The sequence below is a fragment of the Thermobia domestica genome, chromosome 14, assembly GCF_964235325.1.
Source record: "Thermobia domestica chromosome 14, izTheDome1.hap1.1, whole genome shotgun sequence".
Taxonomy (NCBI): Eukaryota; Metazoa; Arthropoda; class Insecta; order Zygentoma; family Lepismatidae; genus Thermobia; species Thermobia domestica.
In genome coordinates this window covers 6,254,271-6,279,240 of record NC_137467.1, presented here as the reverse complement: position 1 = coordinate 6,279,240, position 24,970 = coordinate 6,254,271, and the positions used below count along the sequence as shown (strand labels likewise).

Genomic DNA, 24,970 nt, shown 5'->3' with positions numbered 1-24,970 from the left:
TAATTAAACATCACTAAATGCTAATGCTGTCAAGAGGGATGACTTGGAACAATTTTCTTGTTTTCAATTATTAATATACTGCAGCAAGTCACGAATTTTTCTACAGCTTATGGTGTTGAGGATTTCCTACAGTTGGAACGGCTACAAAAAATCAATAAAACAGCAAGTTTTCTAATTTTTATATTTCCAAACTACGGCATGCAATGAGAAATCGTATATAACATGTATATCTGTCCAGCCGTTCCTTACCAGCGACCCCTGTAAGTAATTTTGAGTCTCCATAAGCTTTGTTGATATTTACTGCTTAAGGTTTACAGTTTTATGTGTCCGAGAAGTCCTTCCCTGATTACAGAAATTGATAACTCAGGCTAGAAATAAGATAGAAATATGACACGATCACCAACCACGGTGCAGAGACAGTTCCAGACAACATTTGGGAGGACTCCACCTGATGTCAAGAGCATTAAAGCCTGGTATGAGAAGTTCAAGAACACAGGGTCGGTTGCTGACCTTCCGAGGTCTGGTCGACCAAGAACCTCAGCAGACACGGTGGAGGCTGTGCGGCAGTCTTTTCTGAGAAGTCCTAAGAAATCGGTGCGCAGGGCCTCACGTGAATTACAGATGCCAGAAAGCTCTATCCATGACAATTTACACAAACGTTTATTGTTTCGTGGTTACAAAGTGCAACTCGTTCAAGCCGTGTTGCCCGACGACGGTACACGTCGATATGACTTTGCGGTCGAAATGCTATCACGTATTGCGGACGATAATGGTTATCTCAGACGAATTGCCTTTTCCGACGAAGCGACATTCTTTGTCAGTGGAGTAGTGAATCGCCATAATGTATGCATTTGGGGTTCAGAACCCCCCAGGGAGGTCAGAGAGTTCAGCAGAGGCAGTTCAAAGGTGAATGTTTGATGTGCGTTATTGCACGATCGAATTATCGGGCCATTCTTCTTCGCTGAGGATACCATCACATCTGCAGTGTACCTGGATATGTTGCAGCTGTATGCTGTTCCTCAGCTGCCTCAGTATCGCCCCGATGTCGTTTTTCAGCAAGACGGTGCACCACCTCATTGGGGTTTGGACGTCCGTGCCTATCTCGATAGGACATTTCCTGGGCGATGGATTGGTCGTGATGGACCAACAGCTTGGCCTCCACGCTCTCCTGACATAACCCCATTAGACTTCTTTTTATGGGGTTATGTCAAGGATGAGGTCTACCGAACACGTGTACCAGATCTTGAAACCCTGCAGCAACGAATAACTACAGTCGTTGCATCGATCCCTCCAGTGATGTTGGCTAATGTGTGGATGGAAATTGAATATCGCCTAGATGTGCTACGTGCTACCAAGGGTGCTCATGTGGAAGTGTACTGATGTGACCAAAACTTTTATAGTTTGCAAACAATTCAACACCAGTTTCATATTTCTATCTTATTTCTAGCCTGAGTTATCAATTTCTGTAATCAGGGAAGGACTTCTCGGACACCCTGTATTTTAATATCCAGTTGTTGTTGTATATGTGTAGCCTTCATTCTGAATTGTATTTTAGTATCCAGTTTTTATTGTGTGTGTAGCCTTCGTTTTAAATTGTATTTTAGTATCCAGTTTTTGTTGTGTGTGTGTAGCCTTCATTTTTAATTTACTTTAATATCCAATTGCTTTTGTATGTGTATAACCTTCCTTTTGAATTGCATTTTAATATCCAGTTGTTGTTGTTGTTGTTGTGTGTGAGAGCACGAGCGCAACAAGCCGGCTCCGTAAGCTCTGGACCTCTAATGGCTATAGCATTAGGAATTAGATTTTTGTTCTTTCGGCAGCTTCGGTCGGTGAAAGAAGCGACCTAAGTCCCAGCATTTGCATCGTAAGAAAGAGGAAAACCTTACTTGGGAAGGATGGCCTGATAAACTTTTACACTTTTTTTCGACCGAATGTCCACACCGGGAATCGAACCCGGGAGTGGTCGCCCGAGAGCGTTAGCAATTACGCTACGTGAGGCCACTCCAGGAATTCAGTTCAGTTGTACACACGGATTCTTCACAGTGATAGTGGTCACTGAACATTTGAAGCAAAGATGACTTTTGGAAAGATTACTTTTGGGAGTACTAACGATTTCCGTTTTAGCAGGCGATTCTATTGTTTTAAGTACCACGAAAAACTGTTTATTTTCAAGATAAAAATTTTCAGAAAAAAATATTTTATGACGATTTTGGAAACGTGATTAAAATTAGGTATGCTCGTCTAACTCACTAGATTTCAAATATGGTAATAACCAAAGTAATTAACTCTCTTCTATAACTATTTAAGCATTGTTAAATGAATTAACAAACTATTTATAGAAATAACTTACCGTAGTTTTGTCTATATCTGACTGCTCTCTCCCCTTAGATATGATGAATAAAAAAGGGATTAAAGTGAAGAGCAGATCGCGTAAACTGACTGCCATGTTAACTGTAAAAATCCTTGTGGAGTATCATTTTCAACAGGAGAGTCTGCAAAAGAAAGAAATTGATGGATTACCAGAAACAAATTCCAGTGAAATATATTATTTTAATATTTTCTCAGTGCTATGTACTACGAATGTCTTCAATTTTTTTTTCTCTGATGTCTTAGATTTTCTAATAATGCTACTTGTTGAACCTGCACCCTCTACACAGCGGATCATTAACATATGAGCATTAATCTCCTTGTCATTCCTCACAACATCTGTACATGTTCCTTTACAGACACAAGTGAAGGACGTCTTGATTAAAATTGACAAGGGATACCATAAAGGGAAGATGTTTTTCGATTATTTTTAATATCTCGCACTGTTTGCAAAATTTGAACCTACTTCCCGTTTTAATTTCTAATTGATGTATGATCAGTGTTTTCTTTATTCTTGCATGCAGTGTGTAATAAGCAAATACATTGCACACACAATTAATTATAATGTCAGTGATATATGGTGTTTGTTGAGCAAAACACTCGAAACAATAAAGTTTCATCTTAGACTGGAGAAATAGTTATCCTTCGTTTTTCATTATCATTTGGTCATGAAACAAAAGCCTGAGAGATATACTAACCCCGTATACAAATGTGTAGTGTTGGAAAGCATAACTCGTATGATATGATGCCTCACTTTTAAATTGTCAATACTTGCAGTCTAACCCTAAAAATGTAATAAAGAAATAACGGCCATGTATTTTGTTTTAAAATATATTCAATCAGGACTGAACAATCTACTTAAAATTTGCAATCGATCAGTGAAAACGGCATCTTTCTAAAGCTTGTGGTTTCCGAGGTACCATTCTCAAAAGAGTTGGCCACAAACATATAAACGTCAACCAACATAACTTTTCTTGATCACAAACAAATAAACCTAACATTTTAATATATAGATGTAATGAAGCGTTTAGGACGTAATTAGAAACAAAGTGCATGGTCGTGGAGGGAATGTGGTAATTCTCTCTAAAAACAGCTAATATGCTGATTGGAACGAAGGGATCGGTGTCAATTACAGAAATAGGAGGGGAGAAAATAGAACAGGCGGACTAGTTTTCGATACCTAGGTAGTATTATTAGTGATGATATGAAGTATGAACGTTAACAAAAAGCAAGGATAGGATTGGCGACAGAAGCCTTTAGAAGGAAGAAAAAACTATTTTATGCAACCTCGAATAAAGAGTTGAGAAAAAGACTCATAAAATGCTTCATGTGGAGTATTGTAGTGTATGGGTAAGAAACATGGACATTACACGAAAATGATTACGGTTCGGAGCGCACGTTCATACTAAGCTCAGTCCTTTATGACCTAGATGATGCATAAGGACGCAAGGTACAAAAACTATATCAATATCTATACATATAAAATGAAAGTGACTATGTGACGCCATATCTCTCGAACCACCCGACTCATCTCAATCAAATTTTGAACATAGTTGAGGTTCAAGCCTGGGATGCTTTTAGTTACTTGACTTTGACGGCGCAATTTAGGGGGGAGAGAGGGAAAATATATAAAAATATATAAAAATTAAAGTGACTATGTTTGTGACTTAATAACTCATGAACCAGCCGATCGATCTCCATTAAATTTACAACATAGATGAGGTTGTTTTTTTTATCATTTCTCTTTGACGGTACAACTTAAGGGAGGGAGAGATATATAAAATGATTGAAAATGATCGATATTAGTGCCGAATACATACACTGTAAAAAATGAGGTGTTGAAACAAAACAAAATAACTACCACTTTAGCGTATTACTAGTGTATTAATTCAGACCAAGCACAATCGCCTTCCGGGTATATCAGAAATAACTCGTTACTGCCTGAGAAAATTTGCATTGGTATTTATCGTTTAATATAAGCAAAACTTTGTGAAACATATTTGGCACTTTTGCCAAGTAATGAATAATGTTCTATGTTTTCTGTAATTAGTCACAATAATATTGTTGTAAACCTGTGAATTGTCTGACAACATTTACAGAGGCAACAGTTCTGGCATCTTATGTTCATATATGCTAAGACACAAGAATAACAGATAAAGAAAACAGGTGGAACCACTGCTATCTGTGTAACTGTTCTCAGATGATTCACAGGTTTACAACAATATCATTGTGACCTATTACAGAAAACATTGAGCATTATTTGTTCCTTGGCATAAGTGCCAAATATATTTCGCAAAGCTTTGCTTATACCAAACAATAAAAAAACATTGCAAACACTCACAGCCAGTACCGTGGTATTTCCGATATGCTCTGAAGGCGATATGCTTGGTGTTGAAACGGAGTCGTGTACATCGAAATCCATCCAACCTCCACGTCACGATTGACGGTACACCCCTTGCCGCTAGTCCCACGGTGACGTATCTTGGTATTACCTTTGACTCTCATCTAAAATGGTCTGCTCATCTCAAAGGTATCATTCTCAAAGCTACTAACCGCCTGAACCTACTCCGTCGCCTCACTGGGACAACCTGGGGTTTGAAATCTCACATTCTTTTAAACACATACAAAACTTTTCTACGACCTGTTTTAACTTATGGTTTTACAGCTTGGCTCTCAGCACCTGAGTCATATTACCGCCGCCTCCAGATTCTTGAGCGTCACGCCCTACGTCTTGCGTTTCGCATTCAATTACCAAGCCCCACCAGAGACTTATACGAGCGAACGCCTTTTCGGCACATACTCTATCATCTTGAAGATCTCCGGCTCAGGTACGTTGCGAAGCGATTCCAGAACCACCATTCACTACTCTTTGATTCAATGCACCACGAAGCCACTCTTCGTAAGCCCTCTGTTACTCTCCGACATTCTCCACTCTCCCTGCTCTTTACTTTGTATCATCATGTTCTTCCGCCAAATAGTCCCGATTTACTACTTTTAGAAGACTTTCTCGTTCCTACTCCACCCCCATACATCACTCCATCATATGTTGCACTGTGACCTTCCAATACTAATAGGGCTCCCCTCGTCTTCATTGCGTCCAGAGTAGCCCCTGGACAGAAGATAACCTACATTCGTCTCTCTAATCCTGTTTATGTTGTGTTGTGTTGTCAAGTGCACCTCATGGATTCATCCTGCATCACTGCTTTGCTATCACTAATGTCACAATGAATTGACAGACAGTATTCGTAACCTTTCCTGATGATTATGGTTAACGGCCATAATGACCTGTAATTAAATGCACTTAATAATAATAAAGATTATGTAGAACCTCCTTGCCCCTCAAAAATACCCCCAAATCAAAAGTGAACAGTAACTTCACATCCCAAATAAAGGGCGTAACCCTTTGGGTGGGTGCTAGCCACGGCTAGCAAAAAAAAAAAAAAAAAAAAAAAAGCTTGGTGTTGAACGTGACCTTTATAGCCGCATTTCTTTTCCAACGTTGCAATATCACCTCGAAACTCTCCGACTCTCCTACATCCGTAGCCGTTTTCAAGCTCATCATCCCCTTCTGTTTGACACAATGCATTATTTAGCACTACATCCTACGCCTTCACGCCATGTACACACTCCATTATCCCTTCTTTTCACGTTACGTCATTACACACTTCCTCCCGATGATCCCATGCTTATGCTTCTAGATGATTACACCATTCATACTCATCTTCCCCTCATTTTCCCCTCATTTCACGCACAGTGATTTCCTTTGTATACTAACTTGGGTACCCCACCGTCTTACACCATAGCCTAGAGTCCCCCTAGGCAAGAAGATAACCTCATGCGTCTGTTAACATCTCACCGTTGTGTTGTTTTGTGCATTGCACCTCACTCCATCCTTCATCTCCATCATCATCTAACTACAGAATCGTATCTTACACTACATCGTTTCTGTATTTCCTAATCTCACAATAAGCCTCTTTGCATCCATGTTATATTTCTCTCTTATTATGTATGCTATTTCCATCACTTTCTCAGTACTGACAATCTCACTTTCCATTTCATTATTATTATTTTTTATTATTGTAAAATAACAATCATAAATGTTTGTAATTAATAATTTGTTATTTTGTAATTCCTAACAACTAATGAATGTATGCATGTCTTTCATTCCTGGAATGTATTCATCACTGTATCAATATATGTAAACTGTGAACGCTCTTTCTCCAAGCCAAATGTTAAGGAACGCAAAGTTCCTTAAGTTCAGCATTTCAACGAATAAAGATATAATAAAGCACTTAGACCACCTCACGACCTTTAAACCTCAGTCTCCCTCAAACAGGGCGTAACCCTGTAAAAGGTAGCTAGCTTGGCTAGTATTAAAAAAAAAAAAAAAACTTGGTGTTGAATTGACACATAAGTAACACGCCAAAGTGCTAGTCATTTTGTGTTGTTTCAACACCTCTTTTTTTGTTGTGTAGTTTTTGGAGACGCTGGGGTAAACAGTGACACTTCTGGTGCCGTTTAAATCCAAATTTAGCCTCGCAGCTTGTGGGAGGAGGAGGGGGAGGTATATAAAAATGATCCAAAATGGCCGACATTAATGCCGAATTCATAGTTTTCGAGGTCACTGAGATGAACAGTGACACTCCGACGCCATTTAAATCCAAATTCAGTCCACAATAGTAATATTTAATTTTTATTTATATAGATTACTTACTATTTTCTGATTTTTCATTATATCTATTTTTTTTTTTTTTTTTTGTTTCTATGGATCTGAGATCGCTTCGGTAATGGTAAGAAGTGACTGACTAACGGAATATATTACTACATTTTCTTATTTTAAACCAGCGAAGCGGGTAATTGACGCTAATACCTGTATAAAATGCAATAATAATGAATACAATACAATACAATAAATATAAATGTACCTAGGTATTTACTTACATATTAAAACTGAAATGAATGAAATGAAATCTTTGAGTTTTACGTCCCACGGTTATGCAGGTTAGGCTAAAGGAGACGGTGATGATGAGTAATGAATGAAATGATGGAATGAAGAAAGTGGGAGGAAACGGGAAAACCCCGAGGAAACCCATGCACACGGTGTTTGTCCACAACAAAGTTCACTTGGCGAGGGCTGGGATCGAACCCGGGACCCCAAGCACCAGAGGTGAACGCTCTATCAGTGAGCCACCGCGGCCCCTACATATTAGCCTTGAGATTTTATAGATAATGTTAGTTTCATTGTATGAAAGCTTTTATATTTCTCAAAACAAACATTTGCAACTTTGTTATGTAATGTTAATGTGAAAAGAAGATGCTAATATATACAAGAAAACATACAAAATATTTCATAAGTCGTAATTAAAATAGTAAACAACATTCTGTTCTTTCTCTAGAGAAAATTTCCTTAATTACTGTATTCCTTCAAGAGAATGCGTATTTCCAAGTCATGCTGTTCTCTTGGGTAATTTATGAAGTCAAACATATTAAAAATTGAACACTAACAAAAACATCAGACTCATGTATTATACACTTGTAATTTTTTTTAGTATTGTATACCTACACACGCATAAATACAAATACACTATTTCAGTGGCGTATTTACGATTTTGTTTCTGGGAGGACTTTGCTAACTTTCGGCGGGGGGGGGGGGGGCTTTGCCTGAAAATGAAAATTCTTTAAGATATTTCATATACTTTACTATAGTAAGTAAGATTTCGGGGGGCTTAAGCCCGGAAGCCCCCCTAAATACGCCACTGCACTATTTGTTTGTATATTTGTCTGTTATTCAAACTATATCAAAGAGACTGAAGTCTGGAAAAGATCGTAGAGTATTTAGGGCTTTTTGATGTGTATCTATGTAAGTATTGGTCACACTTCTCTGAGGCCCATACCCCTTGGCTTTTAATGTAACCCAAAAATACCTAGGTGTTCCTAGGGTTAGGGGAGGAGGGAGGTTCAAAGGAGACCAGATGGTTAAAATTAGAGTATGTCAGGAGCCTCTGATGTTAGGAATATTAACCTCGATATGTAAACTCATTTTTTAAAAATAACTTGAGGTATACATATGACTTACCATCAGAAAATAAGAACTCTGGTGGTAAGATACCCGCTTAGAGAGTGACAAATAAAAATAATCGAAAACAACCGTCATTACTGTCGAATTCATAGTTTCCGGGGGTCACTGAGCTCATTGGTGACTTACCCGATGACATTTAAGCCCAAGTTTAATGAGAACAATGCATCAACTGGCTCGGGAATCGATTGGAACAATGTCTGTGTTATCGACAGGTGTGCTGGTATTTATTTCTACTCAGTGTCAGTTCATTATTATCAAATATTGTGCTTTGCTTGCGAAGCTAGGCACTTCTGCTAGTACTGATATACAGAAATGATTTAGTTTTTCTTTTTTATTGAAATGTTCAAATATGTGATGTAAGGGCCACAGTGCCTCAGTAGCAGAGCGCTTCCTCTGGTACGGTCGGTCTCTGGTTCGATCCCAAGTGATGTGAGTTTGTGGTGTCCAATATCATGTCCATGGAACTTCTCAAAGTTCTTCCGTTTCCCTCCACATTTTACACCTCCAATTCTTTGACAATCACTGGGGCCGCGGTGGCTCAGTGGTAGAACGTTCACCTCTGGTGCTTGGGGTCTCGGGTTCGATACCAGCCCCCGCCAAGTGAATTTTGTGGTGGACAAACACCGTGTGCGTGGGTTTTCTCGAGGTTCTCCCGTTTCCTCCCACTTTCTTCATTCCACCATTTCATTCATTACTCATCATCACCGTCTCCTTTAGCCTAACCGGCATAACCGTGGGACGTAAAACTCAAAGATTTCATTTCATTTTTTCTTTGACAATCACTAACATTCACTCGTCGTTATGTTTATAGTATGTAACGAAAGAACAAGTGCACAAGGTCAACAGAGAAACTTTTTGTGTAAGGGTAGCAGCCATTTCGGATGACATCCTGTAACTATAATACTTGCCAGTGATGGTACGTGGCCAAATTCTCAAAGTCGCTGCTACCCAACGAAGAAATCCTTTTGAGCCATGGAATTCTGCAAATATTTAGTTCGCTACCGCAGTGTGTCGCAAATCAGGAATTATAATTTGAAAAGACTAAATACAGAGAGAAAAAAAATGTGGCGAACTTGAAAACATAGGTTACATACGTAAATCCTGTAGTTTTTGGACTTAAAGTACGACTATAGATAACGTCTTGAAGCAAATATATAACTGAAAACGTATGTTTTATAATACTGTCCATATAAATGTACCATCTATACATACTTTACGTATGACTGTATACAAGCGGTAAGGTCTCATATACAGATGGACGCATATAGCTTACGAGTGTAAGATACGTATACATATGTAATATACGGAACACTATTAGATCTGAAACATCCTGCAGCTGCATGTTGAAACATATAAGGGGGAAAAGACAGTATGTATGTAGCATATGGATAACGTATGCTCCGTACCGATTGCTGTAGTAAACATAGGCATGACATATATTTGTACAGTACACCTCTGTTCGGATAATGGATTTTTCAGTGCACCTATGGTCTTGGTCTTGCACTGGAATCCTTGCTTTTGCATACCTAGTCTTGGTCTTGCTTACAAGAGTCTTGCAAGTTATGCTTTTAAGAAATCTTATGCTTTTCATAGGTAAATTTTACTGTGGATAATAATAACGGAATGGTAACGGAAATACAATGTATGTTTCTAAATGTAATATAGCTTACTTTCGTATAAGAATGATGATAGTGTACAAGATAGGCGATGACCTTTATTTTTTTTAGTGAGTACCCATGCTTCGCTACTTATAAGATAAATAACAACGTTTCATAACCTTTATATATATATATATATATATATATATATATATATATATATATATATATATATATATATATTTAACAGATCCAATATTCTACTGGTTCCCAAACTGGGGAGGCTACCCCTAAGACGCATGAAAGAAAACCAAGACGGCACAGATTACTGAAATACCATGAACTGCAAAATTATTTTCACACTCTAAAGGTGTCATTTTTTCTTTTCAACCACGATAAGCTAATCTTTATATTGAACAAACTTCCAATTAAATATTGTAATTTTGTTTTACTGATTCTAATATGTACTATATGGGTCAGAATCATGGACATTACGCTAAAGCAATGAATAGAAAAAACTGGAGGCTTTCGAAACGTAGGCATGGAGGAAAAAAAGGAGAGAATTAGCTGGGTTGAATCTAAAACGAATGAGGCGTTAGCAATCGTAGCAGTAGGGGAGAAAAGACTTTTAGATGTAATTAAGAGGAGAAAAAGGAACTGGTTGGGACATTGGCTGAGGACGAACTGTATTATGAGGGATATGCTAGAAGGTATGGTGGAAGGAAAGAGAAAGAGGGAGCGAAGAAGACTAGTAGGCAGATATTAAAACAAAATTGCTACGTCAAGCTGAAGAGACTATCTGAGGACCACCGTATATCCCAACTTCTTAGTTCCAGCAAGTGACCTGCCAATATTGGCAGAATAGCTATTATGATGATGATATGTTTAGCAACACTGGCCAAAAAAAAAGAGAGAGAGAAAATTAAAGTAATAATGATTATAATCAAATCTCTTAATATTTTAGAATAATTTGAGTGAAAACTGAAAACGACTCAACTGTCTGTCTTTTGTGTAAACTCAATTTATATAAATACTTTTGACCTACAGTATATTGAAAAAAACGGCAGATAGAAAATAACGGCATCAACTCCAAGTTATTTGAAATAACTGTACAAAATCAGTCTCACTTGTAAGTATGGATTATTTATCGTTGAATAATGTTATATCGTTCTCAAAGTATAAGCATCCGCTCTTGAAATCAAACTTGCGGTCACAAGTTTTTATCAATGTCATAAAAATGTTATTTCGACATTAATTTTATGAGTACACATTAAAAATTTCCAACGGATGTTTAAATCTCGGAGTCAAGGCCATATCCATGTAGTTGGCAACTATGGTGTACGGAATTACCGATGTTCAATACTACATTTCTCTTTAATTTTGGAAGAAGGACACCACTAATATGTTTTGAAATGAAATGAAATATCTAGTTTAACGTCCCACGATTATGCATCGAAGTTAAGGGAGATGGTGATGATGAGAAATGAATGAAATGGTGGAATGATGAAAGTAGGAGGAAACGGGTAAACCCCGAGAAAACCCACGCACACGGTCTTTGCCCATCAAAGAGCTCACATGCCGTAAGCTGGGATCGAACCAGAAATCCCATGCACGGAGGTGAGCGCTGTACAACTGAACAGGTAATTGTGCAAGACTTTTGCGCAAGAGTCTTGGTCTTGCAGGTATGGTCTTGGTCTTGCATGCAAGACTCTTGCACAAACTGCAAGACCAAGACTCTTGCGCTCATCACTAGTAGTCCGAACGAAATCTTTCATTTTAAGGTCTCACGATTATGCCATTTTGGCTAAGGGAGACGAATGTGAAGGCAAGTGACTTATGATGGAAACATTGGTGGAATGAAAATGTGGGAGGAAACGGGAGTATCCGAGAAAACGCATGAATGCGGTGTTATCTACCAGAAACTTAGCCAAAAATCGAACCTGTGACCCGATGCACCAGAGGTAAGTGCTTTACCACTGGGCTACCCTGCCCCCTCCATTAAGAACAAGAATGAATGTATCACATATAACTTGAAGAGTCATTCATTTTTATATTGTACGTAGGCATATGTCGTTATGAATTCTCTTGAGCAGAGGCAGCTCTTTTCAAGACTAGATAATGTGGTGGGGGAACGACCTATACTATGGTCTGTGCATTCGACAGGTGTATGGGAGATCAGGATGGCTCAATGGTCCAGAACTTGCTTCTGTTGTGTGAGCTTTCTGGTTCGATCTCCGGCCAAGTAAATTTTTGGTGGATAACATCGTGTCTGTGCGTTTTCCATTTTCTTCCACATTCTCATTCTACCGAATCTTCCATCATCATTCACTTGCCTTAATCATCTGGCTCCCTTAGCCTAAGAGGCATACGCCTGAGACGCTAAACTGAAAAAAAAAATCCAAATGTATGGGAGTCAAGTCCCAGTTCACATTAGGTGCCATTCTTCATAACCTTGATGTTGCACAGGCACGTAGGATATAAGGAAGCTCGAAACTCTTGAACGTAAGTTACTCATTGCCACTATGAAAGTGTCAACTTATTTCTGAACAGCCCTGTATGATACTAAAAATTTGATACATAACGTAAATCTTTTGAAATGGGCTGATTACCTGAAGCGTTACAATGACTGAAATTGACTTATCAGATATCCTAAACGTTAAATCTATATTTAAGAGTAAAAATGAAATCTTTGAGTTTTACGTTTTACGGTTAAGCCATCTAGGCTAAAGAACATGATGAATATGAGAAATGAATGCAATTGTGGAATGAAGAAAGAGGTAGGAACCGGAGAACTCAAGAAAACCCACGCACAGTGTTTGTCCACCAGAAATATCACTTTGCGTGACCTGGGATCGAACCAAGGACCTGATGCACCAGAGGCTCTATCACTGAGCCACCTCGGCCTTTTATGTAACAATAATACAACACATTTTAGCAAGAAGGGTTAATACAGAAACATTTTGTTTGTGTAGCCTCTGGCTCGATTCCTACGGGACAGAGTGCATTTCTGTGTTATCCCGTAATTTTAATATGTCTGGAAGTATTTACGATTTAAATGTTTTGAAATTGGGTCTAGAAGAGCAAAAAATTCGAGCGTATGTGCTGACCATGTATCACCATGACATTCTATAGACACACTTCGTTAGTTGATAGTGTTGCCAACTGATCGTTATTTTTGTCAGGCTCATATATATATATATATATATATATATATATATATATATATATATATATATATATATATATATATATATATATATATATATATATATGTATGTATGTATATAGGTTTAAAATGCAATTATTCTTCATTTGTTTTGGGGATCTATAGCCGCGCATACACAAAAGTTCTGTGCGCCGGATCTCAAGGTACGCATTCGATCTATTTTGTCATAGAGATTGTAAATTTCGAAACCCCAGAACGATCGTTCGTGTTAATTGTTTTTTGTTATGCGCGAAAAGTTTGAGTTATTTCGGATAGGGAGGGTACACGTAACACAGCTATACAAAAAAGCTGTGGATTCTGTGAAGCTGTGGACCCCAGGCTATGGATTCGATGTACAGTATTTTGGTACACAGAATCGAAATTTCAAAACCCCAGGACGATTGGTCGTGTGAATTTTGTTTTATGGACGCAAAACTTGTGTCCTCTCTATCCAAAATCGCTCAAATTTTTGGCCCATAACAAAAAATTGACACGGTTAATCGTCCTGGGGTTTTCGAAATTTGGATTCTGTTTACCAAAATATATCGAATCCACATCCTGAAGTCTGGTGAACAATTTTTTTATTTTTGTGTGTGTCCCACATAGCACAAGTACGTCCACGGGATGTCCGAGACTGAGCCCGCAACGGACGACGGGACATCCCGGGATATCTGAATGTGCTCCCGGGACATCCACAGGATGTCCGCGGGAGATCCAGATGTCCGCTAATATCCCGGGATACGGGATAATCAACGGGACCACGAAGGGATGTCTATTTGTTTTCCCTCGGACCTCCTGTGCCATCTGGGACGTCCCGTGGACATTTTACATGGGAATCCTTCAGGACGTCCCATGCAGGACGTCCATGGGATGTCTTCTCATTTCCCGATAATCCCGGGAACCGAATGGGATGATTGGGATCAAAATGGGACATCCCAGGGACGTAGTGTGCTATGTGTGTGTGTGTGTGTGGCTGTGTTATGAATGGGTGTCGATAATTTATTTTTTTTAGAGTTGTCAATCCTATTAGCTGTAATAAAAATATTTTTGTTAGTAAAGTGTATGTAACATTAAGAATTAAATGGACGTATCTACTTACCTTTATAAATGTGTACAAAGGAATACCAAAATGTTTCAGCTGTTAGTACACTGTTTATGAAACTGAGAATGAAGACTTTAAATTCAGTGAAAATACATTAGGCGAGAGGAATTCCACCACACAAAGAAATTGTTAGAAGCTCATGAGAATAACCTTGATAAACAATTACATAATTCATACATGGGCATTGTTTAAGATCTGGAATTAGGCCGCGTGACGCTTTTCTTTATGGAAGAGTTGGGATGGAATACATTAGATAAACTATAAAGTTTTAATTACCTCATCCTTCTTCTTTGAATCTGTTTTTAGATGCAGATGAAAAATAAAATGTAGCTATGCAAAAAAAAAAAAAAAAAAAAAAAAGAAAAAAGTTAATAAATGTCTTGGAAGGAACAGGAACTCTCAAGGAAACTGTGGTAAGTGAGAACAAAATGCTGGAATCTTCGCACCACAACTTTTATTTTTTCAGCGGGGAAGTATTTTTTCCTTAAAAAAAAAAAAAAAAAAAAAAAAAAAACTTTCAAACCATGCCTTGCATACGTACCGGAAATCTTATGGAGCAGTTATATTAATCTATGTATCTGTTGGTGGGTATCAGTTTGAATGTAGATTCCAGGGCCGGCTTTACCATATGTGCAACACATGCATTTGCACGGGGCAGCAAAATCTGTCATAACTATATTATTTAAAATAAATTATTTCTTATTTGAAACAGACTTCATGATGATGGTAGTTAAATTTACTAAGCTGACCTTCTATTTGAATACTACATTCATAAATCATGTTTAGATCGTATTAGGTTAAGGTCACATGGACAGTGCTAAAGCAAATGGTCAAACAAATCCTAGCATGAATTGCTTGATTGTTGTGAAATACAAGAACTCGATTCTCGAACAGTAACGAACACTTGTTCCATTTAGTTAGTTATCACAGTTTTGATGTGAAAACTAGTCTTGTCTTTGTCACAAACAAGTTCCTCATCATTGAAGATGGAAACAAGTTTTTTTTTTTTAAATTAACAGATGTTGAAGGAAAATCAACAAATAAAGATAAAAGGACTAGTTGCACTCAAATTGCAAACTGATACTTGAATGAAATTGAAGCTTGATATTGATTCGATTTACGTGCAAAACGAATACAAACACAAAATATGCAAAACTAGATATATTATCAGTTATTCTTCTCCTTCAATCAATGTTACTAATCACAAGGAGAATCATATTAGTAGAGACCGGATGTTAGGCAAAATGCCTATTCTTTAATATTAAAGATATGATCAAAAATAAAGTTTTAAACTTTATATGGGGGATTATAGTTTCGATTTCAGCCCATTTTATTTTGCCTATTTTGCCTATTTTGACCTTTACTGCCTAATATTGCATATTCTATGCATTTTCTTCAAAATAATCCTTCATTGGGAAAATATATAATTTATATAAAATAAATAATACACACATATATACGTGTATTATGTGTTTAAAAACACAGACACGTGGTACGTTACTATATATATATATATATATATATATATATATATATATATATTATATATATATATATATATATAAGGTGAACTTCAAAGATATGCGCATACTTCGGAAGGTGATTAATTATATCAAGACAAGACAAAAAGTCCTCTTGTATTTTATTGAATTCCGTCTCGTGTACGAGTGACAGTAGTGCCAACTTGAAATTGAAAATCGAATCTTGACAATTGGGACGGAACAGATAGATGTGCACATACTTTGAGAGGTGATTCGTAACATGAAAAGAAGACAACACGTCCTCTTGAATGTCAAGAATCACCTCCCGAAGTATGTGCACACTTTTATGTCTCGTTCCAATTGTCAGGATTCGATTTTCGATTCCAAGGTGGTCCACTTGTCACTCGTTCACGACGCGGAATTCCACAACATGCAAAAGGATTTTTTCTCTTCTTTCCATGTCACGAATTATCTCCCGAAGTATGTGCACATCTTTCAGGTTCACCCAGTATATATGGAATTCATAACAAGCTTTGTTTTGTAACTGTACCAAAAATCTGCTTAAAATATTTTTCGTATAAACGCAAATTCTGCGTTCGAGCATTATGTGACGTTTATCTGAATTCGTACACTTTGGGTGGTATATGTTTCTCGTTGATTGTGTTACCACCTGGTGGTACCGAAAGTAAGGGAGTAGAGGAAGAGGAAGAAGAAAACAGAGAGAACTGCTGACTTGTAAACCGAAGTTAGTGTAAGTGTGTGTGTGTGAAGCGTGAATCAGCAAGTTTTGCTGATCATAGTATTATCTCGACGCCAAAATTCTTTTTAATGATTTAAATTACGTTATGTTTTAGAAAAACTAGAACTGTCTTCGAAATCCCAAAAATGATCTGTGAGAATAATAATGCAGATACTAGTGTTTTTCGCAGGTGTTGTGTAAGTCATTATTAAAGTAAATCAGCCCCAAGTAGTACTTTATAACAAAGGGGGCGTGATCGAGACTTTGTGGAAGACAAAGGACTCGGCGGGTGGTACTTGAGGACAAGGGAGATATAGTAAGCGACTAACACAAAAACTGGGCGAAATAATTCTGTTCTTCAACAGAAATCACCACATAATGCTGTCACTGTGTTCGCTTGGAATGACTGTCTGTTAAATTCTCAATATCGGAAGAAAGGACGGTTTTCGTGAGTGGATTCGACGGATATACAGTTTTACAACTTAAATTGTGATCACACCTATCGATTAGCCATGGCGGACAGAAAATATTGAAGTGAGTAGTAAAAGTATACTTACGAATTCATTACGAGAATGGGGCGATAAATGTATAGAAAAACTTGTTTGTCTCAGGTACGTTTGTTCATTTCCAATAAATAGCACTGCTATACGTAATTTTGTCAGTTTTTCTTTCACAGATTGCATGACGTGACGATAACGTGACTGTTGGATAACTTGTGTTCAATTCATGAAAGTAGGTGATGCTCTCGTCTATTTTCGTAATACGTCTTAGGTCTTCGCCCAGGTGATCCGTCCGAATCTGGACCGTAACGGTGAGGTGTGTCGCACCTTCCTCGAACGATCGTCGCGGGAATAAACTTTCCGAGCCCACAAATAAAATGGTGCAAAGCTGTATTATTTGAGGGCGAGGAGTAGGGAGTTCTCCGCGGAGGCCGGTTGAGGATGGTGTGCACCACGCAGCACTATGCTGCTTGAACCCAGAACCGTAATAGTTTTTATGTATACAATAAGAGAAATTAATAACAAACAAGTATATTTCAATATTCTTTAAACATTATATATGACTTGAATCTATTTTTTAATGGTATTGAGTATTTATCTTCATTATTTCGAGTTACATTTTAGTGCCTATTTTACTGCCTATTTTTGAAAATTTTAGTGCCTATTTGCCTGCCTATTTTCCAGGTTTTTAGTGCCTAAACATCCGGTCTCTACATATTAGGGTGACGGAAGGATATATGATATTCCGAGTTAGAAACATAATTGCAATTGCAGAACATCTTAAAGCTACTTTTATGCTATCAAATTTATGTAAGAAACATGTTTCAGAAAGGCATTGAATAGATCATTTAGGTTTTATTGCATTTACCGCTCCCAGGTTCTGTACAGAAAATTTCAGTTTAGTTGAAAATACCTGGAGTTGGTAATACTGAAGTACGTTACCATAATCGAAGTCAAATAAAAGATTGTGAGAGATGAGGATGGGTGTAGGGAAACAAGTGTTTGCACATGCGTATTCTAATCTTAACAGAAAACGATTTACCAGATATCCTGATGCTTATAGCAGCTCTTGGACTCCCAGAGAATCTGACGTTCTACAGGCAAGGAAGAAAACATGCATCTGAGCGACGCTTATATACTGTATAGGGCTTTCGCTTGTCTGGAAGAGGCGAGAGATCCTTGCATCCAGAAGAAATTGCGGTGGAAGTAATAGAGATACATTTAAGTGTAAACGAATAATTTATATGTATCTTTTCTTGTGAACAGGGGATGTTGGCAACCCTGGCGTTCACTAACGCTACGCCACTGCTACAGCGTCCCGGAAATAAATCCCACGTTCCTTGTTCACCCTCACCATAGAGTGAAAACAGTAATAGATAATGCAAAGTGGTTTTTGTTATATGGGTTCAGCGTCTCAAGAAGAGATTCCATATCAGCTTTCATCCCTATATTGAAACCGGAAGTGGTACTAATTAAAACCGGAAGTGGAACTAGTTAAGTGGGGTTACGAATTGGATCTCTATGGTTTGGAAATCTATCGGAGCTTTATAAGTAATGTTTTGTTCTGTAGAGTCTAAATAAAACTCATAATTTAGACTGTTCACCTTTAATAACAAATTAATGTCTTATAAAAATCTTAACAAAGTTTTTTTGGTAAACCTCTAAACCGTTTTCAGTGTTCAATAAAGTCCTCAGGACACGAAAATGGCCTCGGAAAAGGTTCAAACTGCCAGGTAATGAGGATAACTCCTTCGCTCAGTGCAATCTCAGTAATATGTTTTGTTTAAACGATGTCTTCTTTGCTTATAGTAGATTCGGGAGACAGTTGAAGGAGTTCTCAGTAGCTCATGGCGGCCCTGGGAGAAAGGTGTTGATAGGTAAATGATCAACTTTCAACTTATATTTTGCTCCTCTTGACGTCTTATATGGCACTCTTCTTGTAGATGAGTTCATGAGGAGAGGGTCGGCTTACTTCGTAGATCTTTCGATTTTAGTTCGTGTCTTCGTGGTAGTCGCTAATTGTCGCCTACTATTGTTTATGTTTTGAACATAGTAACACATGTTCGTAGTAAAACCATGTGGTTATAGTGTGTGTGTGGGACTGGGAATGGCGCCTTACAATATTATGAAACAGAACTCAGTTGTTTAAAAAGAGCAAAGGTTACTAACATAATCATTACAAGCGTACATTAAAAAGAGATATTTTATTATATGCTATATACAAAGTTATGTACGATATACATTGATATACAAACTTATACATTGTTATGTACAATATAATTACATTAGTTTTTCATGGGTACTGCTTCATGATGCTGGTGATTCTATCATAGACCAAGGTGTTGGCATCCTTCGCCCAAATGAAGTCAATGTGAGTGAATGCAGCGAGTGGTACTCGGAACTTTCCGATTAGATTCGGCAGCTGCTGAGAGAGCCAATACACATCCTGAAACAACAGGAAAAAAACTAATATTCAATGTTAAAAAAAGTTTGCATGATTTATCCTAACCTACTTCCCGCGTACAAGACAGGATTCTCTTCTTTGCGATGTTGCCACGTTAGATATTATAGGGGAAGATACAAAGGTTAAAGATGTGAAAAACAAACAAAAAAGCTAGGATGTTTCGGTGTAAAACATGTAAAACAAACTATAAATGGAAAATATTTATTGGAAATATATAATTACTACAAACAATTAGCAAACTATAATTACTACTTTTTCACATATCTTGTGTATACTCGTAAGAAGAAAATATGGTACCCACTTCTATGTTTTTGATTCCTACTTAGAATTTAATCAGATAATGTCAGTCTTTATTGATAATTGTAACCCTTACTTCAAGGCAAAATTTTAGAAGTTTCCATGTATTGTAGCGAAAATATGTTTAAAAACGAGGCGGATTACCAGATTTCCTTTTAAAAAAAGGAAAAAAAAAAAAAACTGTACACATATGTAATCAAGCTAAGCAGCTGGCGAATGCAATAGGGTTCGATATATGGATTTCAAATCCTTCGGTCGTTTCCTCAGATTGGGCATTTTATGAATATAAAATCGGAAATTAGAATATTGGGCCCGTGGAAATTGTCTTTTTTCTCCTTTAGAAGCGGAATTTTCGAACACTGTGTAAACCTAATATGTGCTTATTTCTAATGAAAAACCTATATGCCGAGTTTTATTTCACTAGCTTTAGGAGCTTGTGACATACTCTATTTCTGGCATATACCCTCTTTGTACCTCTTACCCTCTTAGGGTTCACACTTCAATTAAAATTAATAGTGAAAGCTTGACTCGAGCCAAATGCTAACAATGATCAAAAATTACTATCAAACAGTTCAACCGACATACAACGTCATATATCTATCTATCTATCTATCTATCTATCTATCTATCTATCTATCTATCTATCTATCTATCTATCTATCTATCTATCTATCTATCTATCTCTATACCTATATGAGCTCCTCCGTGGCTAAGCGGTTAGTGTACGCTCCTTTGGCGTAGAAGATCCGGGTTCGATTCCCGGAGGGAGCTCATGTGGTTCGGATTCCAAGTTAATCAGTAGGTCCACTTCTCATATAGCCTCGTTGCTGAAAGGGACGCTAAACTAAAATCAACTCAACTCGATACCTATATATATATAAAAATTAGTGGTCGTAATGTGTACGTATACTTACCTCAGGATCTCCAAATTTATCGCTGTCACTGTAGTGAAGAGATACAGGTGATGTCACTTTACTCAGATCATACGTCGGAGGAAGAAGTTGTCCATAGTGTTGGAGATTTCTCAATCCATAGTCGTACTTCTGAAATTTCTCTGCAATTAAAAAGAAATGTACGTCTGATTATATTGTAGATAACTAATTTATTTTCCTATACTTCCTTGTTCTTTTAGAAGCTGATTAAAGTTTTAAAAAAAAGAACTATACCAATTACGTTCCGATACAAACTGTTTCACATTTTAAATTATAGCGCTGATTACGGTTAGGATTTTGATAATTTTGCATCTTTTTCCTTGATGAATAGATAGGTTGCTCGTTAGGATTCAATTTTGTTTCACTAAAAATTGTGTGATTTAAAACATTTATTTTGGTATTTCTTTGATTTTTTTAAAACCAATATATATATTTCTCCCATTTTTGACGTATTTACATGTATTTTTAGCGTTTGTAGTCATTGTACATTGTAGTCATTAGAAAGTTCATATATTGTGAACCTCTCATCCCGTATATGATCATTTTATCATTATTATTTCCTTTGTTATAGGTACTGTAAGGAGATATGGCAGAGAATCTAAGAAAATTCGAGAAGAATGAGCTTCGAAGTCTCATCACGTTTTTTGTCCTGCAAGACAAATACTCTATGGAAATTCATAAAACTTCGCAGGATACTTTCGGGGTAAACGTTCCTGGATATACAAGAATAGCGAAGTGGGTGAGATGTTTTAAGGCTGGTCATCGTGAGACTGAAGATGAACCTCTCTTAGGCAGGTCTTCAAGTGCAGTGAACACGGAAAACATCAACGAAGTGCATGACATGATAAAGGAGGATAGGTACTCCCATGCGCAAAAAAAATTGCGCGTATACTGTAACTCACGATTTTTCGCAATTATTTCATTTTCCTTATGTTTATGGGTAAAATTCAGTTATTAGTATGTGGACATAATAAAAAGCAATCCATCTAAGGAGATATTTCCAAAAAATATAATAAAATAATAAAAATATAAGCAAAAAACAAAATTATGTTCGGTTTTGTGTATACTGGCAATAATGTTTTCGAGGGAATTTTTGGAGTCGCACAGCACGATAGTAGAGGGAATTACAGAATTGGTAACAGAACAGGGGGAGAATTGAATCAAGGAACAGTGGAGTAAAATATTGCATTTATTGGCTTAAATCTAGGGTGTAAATTGTCTGCCAAATATAAATTAGCTTCTGTAACCAAGATGTTTTACGGAAATATATAAACAAGAGAAAAACTGTTGTCTTAAGTTTGGAAGTGACATGCTCTATAGCCATGAGCATTTATTTTTTTAAGAAAAAGGTAGGCAAGAAAAGAAAGTCTGTGTGGTCAAGTGGGTAGAGTGACGGACTAGTAATTCTTATACTGTTTTGACCCCAGATCGAATCTCATCCGATCCTGTTCATTTTTTTTTTTTTACGAAACATTATAGAAGTGTATAATTTGTATGTTAATAAAAACTGAAACAATACAATAAAGAAATAACTTTTTGTTTCCTCTGATGACGTATTCATTTAGAATTAGTGTACTATTAGTAATAGCCATTGCTTTCAGTTTATGCTGTTATATAGCTTCTTTTATCATTCTCTTTTCTTGAAAAAAAAAAAAAAATACAAAACAAAAAAAGAAATTTGTCTCCAATAAAGTATGAAAAATATATATAGACAGAAACAGACATCTTAGTATCAAACGTGATTTATCGTGATGAAATAAACAAGTTTCCCGTTATTAAAAAAGAAAACTATAGAAAATCATTGAATTTGGTCTTTAGGTTTTTAGCATGCTATATATATTCTTTATAAGACTATACTTTATAAGGCAAGATGTGCGATCATACCCACAAATTTAGCTAGTGGGTGAAAGATGTTTTGGGCACAAATATTTTACAGGTCTAGGTGCATGAAACACCAATACGCCATGGTCTTGACCTTCGTTTATTTCACATTATTAGCCGACATATCATACCTGGTAAAAAGCAGTATCAAGCGGCATGAAAAACTGCAAGTTGTGGTCTTAGTCTGTTTTTGATGCTCCTGACTCGATCGCCTAGCACGCCCGTCTATACCTTGAGTCATACGTCTGTCATTCAGTGCAGGCACATATCCAGCGTTACTTTTCGGAGGGGGCCCGACACGAAAACTCGTAAGCACGTAATTCTAATGTTTCAAAAATATCAATAGTAATAATAATAATAATAATAATAATAATAATAATAATAATAATAATAATAATAATAATAATAATAATAATAATAATGAGACAGTTCTGTTTTTCTCTTAAACATTTCTTACTTTTCATTTATGAACCGGTCAAACTGCATTCTAACACAAACGAAATAAAAAAAAAAAAGATCTAGAGACATGTAAGGAAAACTGTCTGCTACGTATATCACATAACAAAAATAACAAATGGCAATGAGTGTATCGTTCTAATACAGTAATGTTATAAACAGAATGGAAACGAAATTGTAATCCCATTTAAAAGTATTCTTTAATTCCACCTGGTATCAATGGCATTACGGTATATTCTTACAAGTAACACTTCCCAAGTGTAACACTCCGATTTTGATAAAATTTGACAGGCAGATACTACACATAAAATAAACGAATACATGTTTGTTTTTTTTAATTTTCTGCGGAAAAACGGTTTTAGGGGGCAAAAGCCCTCACCCAAAATTTTGAAAGTTAACGCCCGAAAGACAAAAAAAGTGGACCAAAGTGAACGAAATTGTGCACAGATATGGCAGACGTAAAATGAAGGAATACGTGTTTTGTATTTTCCTGGAAAAACGGTTAGGTGGGGCACAGACCCCTCCAAACCTTTGATCATGAAATATCAAAAGTGCTAGTAACAATATGTCTGATGTGTGTAAAGGACGAAGAATTCCAACGACACTTTGTGTATGGACAATACGCAAAAACTAAACGAATACCTGTTTTTTATTTTCTGCGGAAAAATGGTTTTAGGGGACAAAAGCCCCCATCCAAAATTTTCAAAGTTGACGCCCGAAAGCAAAAAGAAGTGAACCGAAATGAATGAAATTGTGCAAAGATATTGCAGACAAAAAATGAGGGAATACGGGTTCCGTATTTTCCTGAAAAAAAAAAGAAAAACGTTTGGGTGGGACACAGACCCCTCCAAAACTTTGATCGTGAAATATCAAAAGTGCTAATAATAGTATGTCAGAAGTGCTTAAAGGACATGAAGAATTTGAACGACACATTGTGTAGGGACAATACGCAAAAAACAAACGAATACAGGTTTTTTTTTCAGCGAAAAAATGGTTTTAGGGGGGCAGAATTCCCCACCCAAAATTTTGAAATCGTGCATAGATATTCTAGACGTAAATTGAGGTAATTGTGTTTCGTATTTTCCTGGAAAAAAAGCGGTTGAGTGGGGAACGGACCTTCTAAGCTGTTGATTACGAAATATTAAAAGTGCAAATAAGTATACATCACAAGTTCCTAAAGAGTATGGAGAATTGCAACGAAACTTCGTATAGGGACAATTTGCAAAACAATAAATGAAATGCGTTTTAATTTGTACGACAAAACAGTGTCTAGAGCCCCTCCAAAAAAAAAAAAAAAAAAAAAGTAAATATTACCGTAAAAGTGCAGGAAGGAATGGACCGAAGCAAATGAAATTGTGTGTAGATATTGTATAGACTGTATGTAAAATAAGGACTTTCGTGTTTTTAAGATGTCCCTATCAATTTTGGCACATCAACAACAAACAGGAAATTAATCGGCACTTGTTTTTGTTTATGCAGAAAAACATTATAAGGGTTAAAGTTGCCTCGTCATATACTAGAAAATACGCTGTTTGTGCTTGTTGTTGATCTGCCAAATTTGAAGAAATCTGATGGAGACGCTTGTGAAACACGAGAGGCTTTATTTTTCATATCCAATATCTACAGACAATTTCATTCGCTTCGGTCCTCTCCTTCCGACACTCAACGCCTCGGCCCACTCAACAGTTTTTATTTTTCTTTTCAGGAAAATACGAAGCACGTATTCCCTCATCTTACCTCTACAACATTTGTGAACAATTTCATTCAGTTCGGTCCATTTCTTCTTCCCTTTCTTGCGTCCAATTTCAAAATTCTGGGTGGGACCTTTTGCCCCCTAAAACCGTTTTTTCGCAGGAAATAAAAAAG

General features: G+C 36.9%; 2 protein-coding genes across 2 annotated transcripts in view; both read right to left on the bottom strand.

Moving 5' to 3' along the window:
- The window catches only part of LOC145669485 (lipase 3-like), an 84,787-nt gene extending 70,380 nt beyond the window's left edge, over positions 1-14,407 (bottom strand). Inside the window, exons 1-2 of the mRNA XM_081737659.1 lie at positions 14,352-14,407; positions 2,354-2,495 (exon numbers count right to left, since the gene is read on the bottom strand). Coding sequence (XP_081593785.1) covers positions 2,354-2,449 — 96 coding nt within the window. The 5' untranslated portion in view covers positions 2,450-2,495; positions 14,352-14,407. The remainder of the gene's footprint in view (positions 1-2,353; positions 2,496-14,351) is intronic.
- Positions 14,408-19,336: 4,929 nt separating this feature from the next.
- Positions 19,337-24,970, bottom strand: part of LOC145670560 (lipase 3-like) — a 37,639-nt gene continuing 32,005 nt past the window's right edge. The window contains exons 8-9 of the mRNA XM_081739365.1: positions 20,750-20,889; positions 19,337-19,520 (exon numbers count right to left, since the gene is read on the bottom strand). Of these exons, the coding sequence (XP_081595491.1) occupies positions 19,368-19,520; positions 20,750-20,889 (293 nt within the window). The 3' untranslated portion in view covers positions 19,337-19,367. The remainder of the gene's footprint in view (positions 19,521-20,749; positions 20,890-24,970) is intronic.